The following is a 14,423-nucleotide window of genomic DNA, read 5'->3' as shown; positions in this document are numbered from 1 at the left end:
AAGCAGTAAATGTAAGAACAGTGGTTCCACATTCAATACATCAACCAATCGACAAGGAAGTTGAAGAGGAACAAAGCGACGAGGAAGTAGAAGAAGGAAAAAGCGACGAGGAAGTAGAAGAAGAAATAATTAACGACGAAATAGAAGAGGAAAAAGGTGACATAAAACAGGATATAACAATATTAAACATGGCTCTGACAATCAATGAATTTTTGAATATCGCAAGCAAGATATTGCCCAACGAGTTCGATGGAAGCGCAGGGAAATTACAACCATTTTTGGACGCATTAGAACTACTTGGAAAATTGGCAGAAGGTCATGAAGACACAGCTGTAACGCTAATAAAAACACGACTTACCAATAAGGCTAGGAACCTAATAACCACGGAAGATACGATTCCACGGATAGCTGAAGCACTGAAGAAAGAACTAAGAGGTGATAATCCGAAGAATTTAATAGCCACATTAGCCAAGAAAAGGCAAGGGCATAGAGATGCAGCAGTGTACGCATCTGAAGTGGAAGAGTTAGCAGAACAGTTAAAAGTAGCATACATAGCGGAAGGAATGCCACTGGAGTTAGCGAAGAAATATACGACGGAAACAGTAGTAACAACAATGAAACGAAACGTTAATGCAGAGAAAGCTAAGCTAATACTGGAAGCAGGTAACTTTACATCACCGCAGGAAGTAGTATCTAAATTTTTATCGATCGATACGACTGAAGAAAATGCACAAGGAAGAGTCTTAAATTATAGGAAAAACTACGAGAATAGGAGAGGACAGCAGCAATACAGAAGAGGATACCATAACAAATATGACAGAGGAAGAAGAAATAACTTCGGACAACGGAACGAAGGAGAAGCAACGGACAATCAACGAAATTATTCGAACAGAGGATACAGACAATTTAACAATCAAACATACAGAGGAAACCGGAGAGGAGGATGTAACAGGAACGTAAGGTTACTAGAGATAGAGGACAGTCAAGAAGAACAAGAAAACCAGCAGTTGGGGTTTTGAATGAACAAGAAGTTGGAAGTACACAGTCTGAAATAAAATATAACATTTACAACTTCGACCTAAACCTAACGAACTTTGTACGAATGAAAACAGGAATCCTTGAAAACACAAGCACCTTTATCATAGACACAGGAGCTGATATTTCAATACTAAAATGTTCACAAGATTTTATGAAGGAACAGGTGAAACCAAACACAAAGGCGAAAATAAAAGGAGTCACTAAAGGAGAGTTGCAAACAATGGGAGAAGTTGAGACAACACTAGAAGTAAAAGGAACTCGATTCGAACACATCTTTCAATTGGTAGAACCTAACTTTCCAATTCCAACAGACGGAATCATTGGGAGAGACTTTATTTCTAACTTTCAATGTATACTGGACTACGCAAACCTTAAAATGCACATTAAAGAGGACAACGATTGTTACATTAGTACGAAAATTCTGGATAATATAGATAATGACACCATAATAATACCACCCCGATGTGAAATTTACAGAATAGTCAAAATTTTTCAAACGCTAAAGAACGACAGGATAGTGGAGCAACAAGAAATACAACCAGGAATATTCATAGCAAGAGCAATTATTTCAAGTAATAATCCATACATCAAAATTTTGAACGCAACATACGAAACACTAAATGTAGAGGCAAGCACAATCAGGACGTTGGACATTAAACTATTCAACATATATAGACTAGTCAACGACAGCAAGGATAGAAAAAAAGAATTACGAGAATCACTGAAATTAGACATACCAGAATACATACGAGATAACTTAGTATCGTTATGCGAAGAATATTCAGACATATTCGCCCTAAGGCATGATATGTTAACCTGTAACAATTTCTACGAACAGAAACTAAGAGTTAAAGACCAAACTCCGGTATATATCAAGAATTATAGGACACCTCATGCGCAAACAGAGGAATTAAATCGACAAGTACAAAAACTAAGAGACCAAGGAATCATAGAACCATCTACATCCGAGTACAACAGCCCAGTAGTACTGGTACCGAAAAAAGCTATAGATGGAGGAAAAGCATGGAGATTATGCATAGATTTTAGACAATTGAACAAGAAGATAGTTACAGACAAATTCCCATTACCAAGAATAGATTCGATATTAGATCAACTAGGAAGAGCAAAATGGTTTTCAGTTATAGACTTAATGTCAGGATTTCATCAAATACCATTAGAAAAGTCATCGAGAAAATACACATCGTTTAGCACGGAAAACGGAGCATTTCAATTTACCAGATTACCTTTTGGATTAAATGTAAGCCCGAATAGCTTTTCAAGAATGATGTCAATAGCATTTTCAGGATTAACACCAGACAAAGCATTTCTTTACATGGATGACATCGTAGTGATAGGTATATCTGAAAAACATCACCTAGACAACCTGAAAAAGACATTTGAGACATGTCGAAAATTCAATTTGAAACTTAACCCAGGAAAATGTCAATTTTTTAGAAGGGAAGTAACATATTTAGGACATGATCTTTCTCAAGAGGGAGTATCACCCGACAAAGCGAAGTATGCAGCAATTGAACAATACCCGACACCTAAGGCAGCGGAAGAAACAAAGAGATTTGTAGCATGTTGCAACTATTATAGACGTTTTATTAAAAATTTTGCGGAAATATGCAGACCACTCAACAGATTATCGAGGAAAGGAGTAGAATTTTTTTGGTCTGAGGAGTGTGAAAAAGCATTCAATAAGCTTAAATCATCTTTAATGAAGCCACCGATCCTAAAATATCCGGATTTCAATAAACAGTTTATCCTAACAACAGACGCATCCAATGAGAGTTGTTCAGCAATCCTAAGTCAAGATTACAACGGAATAGACCTACCTATAGCATATGCATCAAGAAGTTTTAGTAAAGGAGAAGGCAATAAACCTATAATCGTTAAGGAATTATTAGCGATCCATTGGGGAATTAATTATTTTAAATGTTATCTATATGGAGCACCAACATTCAAAGTAAAAACAGACCATAAACCTTTGACACACCTATTTGCAATGAAAGAACCAGCCTCAAAACTCACGAGGATCAGATTAGACCTAGAAGAATATGACTTCGAGATAGAATATATAACAGGGAAAAGTAACTACGCAGACAGCCTTTCAAGAATAACATTGCATCAACTAAAGAACCTATACATAGACAACACCCATATACTAGCTATAACAAGAGCTCAAGCAAGAGAAAAGGAGAAAGAAGCAAGACAAACAAAGGCTGAAAGTGAACTCGCACTACAGCCAGAAGCCACCAAACAGACAGTAAGGAAGGTACTAAATAATTTAGAGGCGCATAGACTACCAATTTTGTCCTTTGGAGCAGAACTAATCTCACTAAGACTGAGCATTAGGGCCAAAAACAAAATAAAATGCAGCAAAAGCATAGCCACAGGATTGGATCATTTCGATTTAAACCAAGCGTTGGCACAGCTTGATAAGCTGGCGGTAGAGAATGCAGTACGTAAAGTAAAGATATACGTAAATGATATTATTTTTAAATTGTGCACAATTGATGAATTTATTAAAGAAGGAAATAAAAAATTGAAGAATATAGAAATGTACATATGTGGAGTACCAGAAACAATAAAAGATGACAAAGAAAAACACAGATTAATAGAAGAATACCATAATCACCCGATGTTCGGAGGACACTAGCGATGTAGGGAATAATAGACTAATAAAGAAGCTAAAGGCAAGATTCCGATGGAAAAATTTGGAAATAGACGTAAGAAAATACGTTAAACAATGCCACAAATGTCAAATTAACAAACCGAAAAGAACACATGTCGAAGAGTTCGTGATATCGGACACATCTTCCAAACCATGGGACATAGTATACATAGATACAATAGGTCCATTCACTAGAAGTAATGAAGGTAATAGATACTGTATCACAATGTTGTGTGAACTGACAAAATACGCGGTCAGCATACCAGTGCGCAATAAAGAAGCAGAGACAATAGCACAAGGAATCTTTGATCATTTCATACCAACATACGGACTCATGAAGCAAATAAGAACAGACCAAGGCACAGAGTATAAGAACGAAGTAATGCAGGAATTAACAAAGCTATTAAAAATAGAGCACAACTTTTCAACGGCATACCACCCACAGTCCATTGGAAGTTGCGAAAAACTACACAGAACGTTGAACGAGTATGTAAGAGCATTCATAGACGAAGACAGAGAAAATTGGGATGTGTGTTGCAGAATGTTCACATACTGCTACAATACAACCCCTAACGCGTATCATGGATACACACCGTTCGAACTGTTATATGGCAGGAAGGTTAACCTACCGGAAGACCTTACACAGGAGATTCAACCATGTTACAATATAGATGCCTACTACAATGAGTTACGATACAAACTACAAAGCGCACACGAGAGAGCTAGAACCTTCTTATTAAAAAACAAAAAAGAGCGGCAAGAAAAGAATAAGCTCAAAGCAACACCTCAACACTTTAAAATAGGAGACCTGGTCCTGGTAAAAAGGGAAGAGAATGGTTAGTTTGATAGTCTTTATGTAGGCCCCTTCACAATAACAGAAGTAAATAACGTTAATTGTAAAATCAGAATAGAAAACAATAAAATCAAGGAAATACATAAGAATAGATTATATGCTTACAATCCGAAAACACAGTGAGTGACAAGTGTAATGAAACAATGTTGTTAAACGAACATTTTTATTTTTATTTATGTATTTACGTAGTTTTAGGAAAGTTTTTATATAAAATAAAATTTTTTTGTATTGATTACAACACAGTATTGGTTGGTAGCACTACTTGCAAAATTTTCTTCCCCGTAGTCAGAAAATTCTTAGGAGGTAAAGGTGTACAAGAATTCATCTGTACTTATTAGATATCTTTTAAAACACCCTTTAATTATCTACGTTAATTTCTTTCAATTATTTAAATGTTATCATAAACAAATATCTTTCGTTACATAAATATTATTGACCTAGATTGTGAGGAGTAGTTATACATACAGTCACGGTCGGTGTTTACTATAAACACCTTTCAGGGTCGCCGCTGACTCGGCACTTTCAAATATACTTATACAATCAAAACATAGTAAGGGAATCCACATTCCACATTCGTCATTATACTTTCTTAGACGTAAGATTATTCATATTCAAATAGTATCATCTCCACTCCGCGAGACGACGTCGCGTAGCTTGCTACCAGCTTATACTCATGCAAGTATAATAAAACAACTTAAGCAGTGATATGACTATTAATCATTCCACCCCTCGGATAAGGGTTAACCACCCTTACCGGGAGAAGATGGTCCTAGTAACCCTGGACTATTATACCCCTGTAAGATGTTGGATGGTTTCTTGGGCTTGACATCCATATCGGCATCTGTCGTTTTGAACATGAGGGTCTTTGATGATATATTTCAGGTAATTTCTGGTTGGTATGACCTGATCCTGAATGGCCAGTAATGAACCCTCCGTTTCAGGGAACATCTTTCCTGATGTCAACCAGTAGTTCGACGCTATATTGTCGACATAATCTTGGCTGACCTCATTGTGATGTCGCCCGTGCATAGGTTTACCCATCCAGGCGCGCACTTTTTCTTCCTTAGTATCAGTTTTATCGGTGTTGTGTCATCTACTGCGCAGATAGCGCGATGTAGAGTAGTGTTTCAGCCTGCATCTGAAAATAAGATCTTAAATTAGCAATTTGTTTGTCTAATTGCTCACCTATATCCATAAGTCCTCTTCCTCCTAAATTCCGTGGTAATGTCGTTCTTTCTACTGCACTTTTTGGATGGTGTTTTTGTGTCTTTGTGAGGTGCGTCCTTACTTTTCGCTGAAGATTTTCTATGTCCGTTTTTGTCCACTTAGCAATGCCAAATGAATAGCTAAGCGCGGAGCATGCGTAGGTGTTTAGTGCCTTAAACAAATTTCTACTATTAAGGTGTGAGCGAAGAAGCTGTTGTACCCTTCGTATAAACTCAGTAGTTATCTCCGTTTTCATTTGTTTATGGTCAATTCTCCGCGCTTGCTTTACTCCAAGATATTTATACATATCGTTTTCACCCATGGCCACGATGTTCTGGCCATTTTGCATATCGAATCCTCCGGGCTGTACTTTTCCTCTGACTGTATTTAAAATACGGCACTTGTCTAGTCCGAAGTGCATGCTAATATCATTAGAAAAAGTTTCTACAGTTTTTAGCATCTCATCGAGTTGGTTTCGAGTGGAAGCCATTAATTTCAAATCATCCATATACAATAAATGATTAAGCTTCGCCACTACATTGTTGTTATTTTTGATGCTAAAACCTGAGTCTGTGGAGTTCAATAGCTGAGATAGTGGGTTCATAGCTAGACAGAACCACAGTGGACTCAACGAATCTCCTTGAAACAGGCCCCGGCTGATTGCGATATTTTCAGTTTCGATGTTATTTTCACCAGGTATTTGAAGGTGAATTCTAGTCTTCCACTCCGTCTCTCTTTTTGGAATATGCCTGGTTAGAAATGACTGAGTCGATGATGAGTTGTTCTTTGCAACCCATGGAACCCTTAGCGCATCCTTTCTGTTGAGGCTCTATAATATTGTTTAGAGCACAGTGTTGGTAGATACGCCGGGCTACACAGGATGTGACCAATTTATACAAAGTTGGAAGACAAGTAATTGGGCGGTATTTGGCTGGATCTTGGGTGTTATTTTGATCCTTCGGAATTAAATAAGTGGTTCCCTGAGTTATGAATGATGGTATATCCTGCGGATTAGAAATAACATGATTAATTAGTGTTGATAAGCATTCATGAACACTCCAAAACTTCTTGAGCCAAAAGTTTTGAACTCCGTCTGGTCCAGGAGATTTCCAGTTATGAAGCTCTTTGATGGTATTTGAGACTTCTTCAGTAGTGAAGGGTTCGTAAAGGGTGGTAATGTAGTGTTGGCAGTTCTGTGTCGTATCTTCTATCCATCCAGCATTGTTGTTGAGAGCAGCTGGCGTGGAAAGTTGATTTCCCCAAAACTCACGAATTTCTTCTTGGCTTGGGTAAGTCTTATCGACACGTTCTACAGTGGAATTGAGTTTTCGATAGAACGCCTTTTCAGAACTTTCAAAAAGAACATTGTCACTTTTGCGGTTGTTACTAGCTTTGTACCTCCTTAGTCGTCCTGAATAAACGGAGAGCTTTTGTTTTAATGTATCCAGACACTGATGGGCTGTGTTGTTTTCTGGATCATATCTTGAGTGTCTTGCGGTAGTCAGCATTATTTCTTCAGCTCTTCTGATAACTTTTCTACTTGTTACACCTCGTATGTATTCTGTGACTATACCAATATCCCTACGTAATAATTCGATCTTTCCGAGCAGTCTTTTTTCCCAGGGTGCAATTCTGTTACTAGTTCTTTCGTTATTAGTAACCCGTCGTGTTCTGATCTTAACGCCCATTACATTAGCAATTGCTGTTGCTGCACAATAGATTAGCATATGCAAATATTCCAACGTGTGAGCTTCTACGACATAGTCGACAAATATTGTGTTATTATTATTATTATTATTATTATTAATTCGTTCCTAATTATCTTCGACACTTTTTTATTATTGATTAACTGTATCTTTACTTATTTTGTCAAGAAATAAAAAAGCTTTATTAATTTAACTAATTTTAATAGATTGTACAAAAAACGGTAAATTATTTGAACATTACAATTTGTACATACAATATTATATTTAGAATATCGTTTACAAGTGAATGCACTACATTTTGTACATTTCATAGACTTATACGACTTAATTTGTTCACTGTAACAATTGCAGTATCTACCACGTTTAGCAGGATTTTCATCTTCTTGGTGAGGATCTAGTTGCTTCGGAAACATCCTTACAGTAACTCGGTTATCCGATCATTACATCTGAAATTTTACATCTTCTTGAAATTTGGATAAATCAGGACTACTTTGAATTTAATAATCAAATATACACAAACAACAGTGCAGGACTTACCACTGGCAATCCTCTAAGCCCATTGCTATTAGATATTTTTATGAACCATATTCTAGAAACAACGATTTCAAAACATCCTGTATTCAAACAGTTCTTATATTGGTGGATGATCTACTAGTATGCTTTACAGTCCATAAACTAACAGGCAATTTGACCAATTTTATCATACATTAGTTCACTCCATAGTAATATTGAGTTTACAATAGAAACAGAACAGAATCAGTCCATAAAATTTCTATGTAGATGTAACAATTATTATTACCAGACTGCAAAACAACAGTATTTCATAAACCTACCCATATTGAAACAATTTTATACAATTCATCATTCCATCCTATACAACATAAATTAGCAGCCTATCACAGCATGGTACATAGATTGACAGAAATTCCCATGTCAAAAATAACTTCGAGATGGAACTGAACATCATTAAGCCAATAGCAGTAAATAATGGCTACAACGAACAAACAGTTAACAAAATTTTAAAACAAAAACTCCATAAGAAAGCCATGAAATTAGTATATAAACTAGGACAGAAAAAACCTAGTACCAACCTTCTTCACTATCCCATATACAGGCCAAATTAAAACTTACATAGCGATGGCTTAGTGTGAAAACCTCTATCTCATTAAATTACAATTTTACAGGAGAGACAAAAAACTTATTTTCTGCATAATATAATCTAAAAACAAAAACTACTGTTACGTATTTTAATTTGAGCACATAGAGACCAATATCTGATCTTGGTCCAGAGCTGAAAGTGTTAAATGTTGCTATTAAATTGAAAATACAAATATTAACTATGAAAAACACGTAAATATCCTTGCAGTATATAGAGCCTTTGCCCAAGTAACTATAATAAGCTCGTATATCTTGATATACCTACGTGTTTTTCATCTAAAATGAGGTTGTGTTTATGATTATTTACGAGGTTTTCATTTTTCATAGCTTATTGCACACCTCCAAATACTAGGTTGATACAGTACAAATCTTTTGATTTAAGGTTTATAAAATGTTTCTATATGCCGGACTACCTTTTGTTGTTCACAAAAAAACATTTCTCCAAGTCGAATTTCTTAAACAAACACTCCAAATTCTTGGTTATAAATATACGTGGTATTCACACTAAATGAAGGGAGCAATTGATATACGTGGTTTCTTTTTTCGGCTGTAGAAAATAGTCTGGTGTATTTGGATTTTTTCTAACAGTTGTAAATCGTGAGATACAAGGTTTTTAAACTAAAACCACCAAAATGTCATTTTTGAAAAAAAATGAGATACGAGGTTTTCACACTAAGCCATCGAATAGGTCAATCTGGCAGAACCTTTCACAAACTGATAGCAGAACACAACAAAAGGGCTTTCAACAATCGAAAAACAGATTCTACATACGCACGTCACCTTCTAGATCATAATCATTCTTTTAATGAAAAGTTTCTTTTGAAAAGTATTTTTGAAAAATTTCAACGCACAATGAAAGATTACATTATTACCGGGGGCCAAAAGTACCTGAAAACTTGTATAATGTTTATTTTAATAAGTTACACGAGTAAAGAAAAAGAAAATCTAGTGTGATCTTTAATTTCAAATATTTCATTCAAAAGAAACTTTTTGTTTATTCTAAGGGACATTCGGCCCTCGGTAATAACGTAATCTTTCATTCTGCGTTTTAACAAAAATATTTATTAGTTTTCGCGGGATTCTAAAAAAGTAAATGCATTTAAATAACTTTGGACCAAGACTTTGCGCTATCTTTAGTAGAATTTATGGAAATTGATAAATTGAAAAATACAGATATTACGTGTATAAAATTTTATAATTTTTTTCCAATTTTATTGTGTGGGTCGTTCAGTATATATTTATTTTAATAGGTAGAGAAAACTGTACCAGGCTGCAATCACGTTATAAAAATTGAATGTAAAAATGAAGCCGACAGAAAATACTGTAAAGATGGTATATGTCCCCGTATTTTACCATGCGGTCATCAATGCAAGAAAAAATGTAATGAACCCTGTAGAACAAGGTGTAAAGAATTGGTGAATTGCAACATACCAAGCCCTTGTGGACATGTAATCAAGAAAATTCAATGTTATTATAAAGAAAGCGGTAAGTAGTATACGTTTTTTAATTTAATGAATAGTTACGTAATAATACCGGGTGTCCACTTATATTTTCCCCCATTTTAACTGCCTATAACTTCTAAACGGCTCAAGATAGAAATATGCGGTTTTCGCTGAAATATTTTATTTTAGTAAAAGTTTTGTCTGAATGAATTGAATTTTTTATATCGCTTTCAAATACGAAAACAAAAATGGCGGATTTTTGAAAAAAACGTTGTTGACTTTTTTTTAATGGAACACCCAGTATATTTTTTGTAAATTAAAAGAAAGGTCATTCACCTATCCAGCGATATAAAGTTTCTCAAAATCGGTTGTCAAATCACTGAGTAATTAATTTTTAAAATGAGAGGTGCAACGTGGATATCACATACCTAAATAACATACTAAGCAAATTGATATTATGTTATGTGATTTCCACATTGCATCTCTCACTTTAAAAATTAATTGCTCACTCATTTGACAACCGATATTAAAAATTTATATCTTTGGATAGGTAAATGACCATTTTTTCAAAATACAAAAAAATATACTAGGTGTTTTAAAAAAAAGTCAACAACGTTTTTTTTTAAAAAAACCGCCATTTTTTATTTAAAAGCGAGATAAAAAATGATCATTTACCTAAAAACTTGAAAAAACAGTCATTTACCTATCCAGCGATATAAGAATTTTTAAAATCGGTTGTTAAATGACTGAGCAATTAATTTTTAAAATGAGAGATGCAATGTGGAAATCACATAACATAATATCAATTTGCTTAGTTATGTTATTTAGGTATGTGATATCCATGTTGCACCCCTCATTTTAAAAATTAATTTACTCAGTGATTTGACAACCGATTTTGAAAAATTTTATATCGCTGGATAGATAAATGACCTTTCTTTCAATTTACAAAAAAAATATATTGGGTGTTCTATTAAAAAAAAGTTAACAACGTTTTTTTTTCAAAAATCCGCCATTTTTGTTTTCGTATTTGAAAGCGATATAAAAAATTCAATCCATTCAGACAAAACTTTTACTAAAATAAAATATTTCAGCGAAAACCGCATATTTCTATCTTGAGCCATTTAGAAGTTATAGGCAGTTAAAATGGGGGGAAATATAAGTGGACACCCGGTATACTAAGACAAAATACCTATACAATATGGAAATAACTAGTCATCGTAGTAAATTTAAATTGTCAGTAATTTGGGGCCCCATTGTAATATTTGCGTCAATTTAAATTTATTTTTTATAGATTTGTTTTTATTTAAACAAAAATGACCCTGCATCAACTACTAAGAGTTATTATCAGGGGTACAAACACAAATTACAAGTATTCAATTTCTTACAATGTATACAATTTATTTCTAATTCTCTATTTTTCTAATGCCCAGTATTATAAAACATTTACCTTACCAAGTAAAATTTAGTTTGAAAGTAAAACAATTTATTCTACAGATTTGCGTATTATAAACGCAAAGTAAATTCACTCTGGTAGTTAATCTGCGAAATGTGTGTGTTTTGTGTTTTATTGGCACTGGTTTTCACAACCAACTGGCCAGTCAATTTCATAATTGTTTTTTAGACTATAACTTATCACTAACTCAGGGGAGTAATGTGTAGTGTGTGTGTTGAGTAAGTGTCTTGTTATTTTGCAAAGTCGACGTCATTGTCTTTGCAAAGAGACGCTAATTGTATCCGAACGTCTGCGGTCCCTCCGGTAATCTGCGAAATAAACTATTCTTTAGTTTTCTACCAAGTAAATTCTATTTAACAAGTAAATATGACACTAATGACAGTTTCGATGTGTTTTCGGCTGCTGTGAAAATATAAGTACCTAAGCCATTTTTTGATAATAATTTGTATATTTCTAATTTAAAAAACATGTGTTGACACTTTAGGAAATAACAAAAATAAAATTAAACTAATTTGTATAATCTTTTTCTTACTTCTTATACATATTTTGTATACCGCCATCTGTAATAATTTTACTAAGAAACTGCAAACAGTTTTCAATAAATATGATATTCATCAGTTATAGGTCTGGATCCCGCGTATGAAAAGAAAAGTTGATTAATAGCAAGCTGAAAATTTGTTAATAGCTTAAGGGTATCTAGTCGGATAAACTTTGATATATGGGAAAACTGGAACAGGGGCAGTTTTAATTGTGGAACAGTTTAAAAATTTGGAACGGTCACACCACGAAAACGGCACACTTATTTTGTCCGACAGAACAGACTTAAACTCTCCTAACAGAGATTAAACTCTCATGTAATAATCAGACTGCTATTTATCACCTGTCATAACTCCTGTCATTTGACATATTCTAGCTAGATGTTCCACTCATTAAAACGCCCATTTGGTGATAAATAGCAATCTGATTTTTGGATGAGAGTTTAATCTCTGTTCGGAGAGGTTAAGTCTGTTCTGTCGGACAAAATAAATGTGCCGTTTTCGTGGTGTGACCGTTCCAAATTTTTAACCTGTTCCACAATTAAATCTGCCCCTGTTCCAGTGTTCCCATATATCAAAGTTTGTCCGACTAGACACCCTTAAGCTATTAACAAATTTTCAGCTTGCTATTAATCAACTTTTTTTTCATACGCGGGATCCAGACCTATTAGTTATTTACTTGGTAGTTTTGCTTAATAATACGGAATTTAATTAATTTGTCGATATAGTAGCAGAGTAAATTTAACCCACAGATACTTATTTGATGATTTATTTGTTGTTTATAATACCAGCCATAATTCTATTAAATATTCTAAAATTTAATAGTATAGTATAACTAGACCCAAAACCAGACATTCAAAGTGAAAGTTATCCTTTAACACAAATTGTTATATATGGTCCACATATTGTTCAGTAAAAAGTTACACCATTTTGAGCGTCGGATTTGGGGGGAGGTGGAGGAGAAGTCTGTAAATAGTAGATAGTTTTTTACGTTTTTCGTCAATATTTCTAAACCTATGCGGTTTAGCGTGAACAATGTTCTATACAAAAATGTTATACATTTTAAACAAAAAATGTCCTATGCATAATCCTTCTAAAACGAACGGTCCCAAAGTTATGGAGGTAGAATAGTATAATTGGTCCAAAAAAGGCGTAACCCCGCCATCCCAAATTAAAGTTTTCCTCCAACACCAAATTGTTCTATATGGGCCTGTAGAAGCCTCTTGAAGGTGGTGAGGTTGACGTTCCTACAACGGCTTATCAGTAACATACCACCGGCCACTGAAATAGCAAATTACATTTAGAAAACACAATCCTGTTAAAAAAATTTGTTTCCTCAGTAATAATATTATAATTTGCCCAAAAAATATAAAAAATATGGAAAACCTCCACTTTGCACCTTCCGTAACTCCCGAACCGTTCATTGTAGAACATACACGGCACACCCTCAAAAAAGCGCTTAGTTTTCGAGATACTGATCACGGAGGGGTGAATGACTAATTTTATTCATACTTTATATTTTCTAGGGTGCTGAAAACGAAAATGAGGTTTATTTTGAATTTCATGTGGGGGAACATTGTCAAAATCGCAATTTTACCCCAAAAATAAAAAAAATTAAATCACGCTTTTTTGCGTTTACCTCACTACAATTGTGTTCTATTTTAACATTTTTTTCTGAAATTTTTACAGTATATAGTTCTAATATTTCTGAAGACAACGGTACCTGCTTTAAGTTTTTATTCTTATTCTGATAAAGGATATGAATTGTTTAAAGGAAAAGGTGCGGATTTGTGCATTGCAAAGTTTAATCGCAAAAGTTGTGTGACGTAGTTTAAAATTTAGCTTCTTAGTCACGTTTATGCTAAAACAGAGAGTACAATGAAGTTTTCTGGTAAGTTTTAGATCAAAATGTTTTATACAAAAAAAAAGTGAAACTTTTAATGTCGACATTAGACATCCCAAATATATCGCTTATTTTTCGAGATACTGACAATGAGTTGTGAATGGCTAATTTTGGACTTAGATTAGGTATGTTTTTGACCCTGATGAAAACGAAAATAAAATTTATTTTAAATTTTAGGTGGGGGAATATTGTCAAAATTGCAATTGTACCCTAAAAATAAAAAAAAAATGAAATCACGTTTTTTTGCGTTTAGCTCGCTACAACTCTGGTCCGGTTTAATATTTTTTTTCTAAAGGTTCTACACTATATATCGCTCACTTTTTTGAAGACAACGGTTTCTGCTTTAAGCTTTTAGTCTTATTCTAGTAAAAGTTATGAATCTTTTAAAGTACAAGGTGCAGATTCGTGAATTGCAAAGTTTAATCGCAAAATTTGACTGACAAAATTTGAA

At 34.2% G+C, this 14,423-nt stretch overlaps 1 protein-coding gene across 2 annotated transcripts in view; it reads left to right on the top strand.

Moving 5' to 3' along the window:
• LOC126884510 (NFX1-type zinc finger-containing protein 1-like) overlaps positions 1 to 14,423 on the top strand; it is a 415,118-nt gene that overhangs the window by 312,884 nt on the left and 87,811 nt on the right. For both annotated transcript variants that reach the window (XM_050650450.1, XM_050650451.1), the window contains exon 14: positions 9,889 to 10,123. In XM_050650450.1, coding sequence (XP_050506407.1) covers positions 9,889 to 10,123 — 235 coding nt within the window. The remainder of the gene's footprint in view (positions 1 to 9,888; positions 10,124 to 14,423) is intronic.

This window comes from Diabrotica virgifera, chromosome 5, assembly GCF_917563875.1.
Source record: "Diabrotica virgifera virgifera chromosome 5, PGI_DIABVI_V3a".
NCBI classification, from domain to species: Eukaryota; Metazoa; Arthropoda; class Insecta; order Coleoptera; family Chrysomelidae; genus Diabrotica; species Diabrotica virgifera.
The sequence above is the reverse complement of the archived record's forward strand: the minus strand, read 5'-3'. Positions and strand labels throughout refer to the sequence as shown.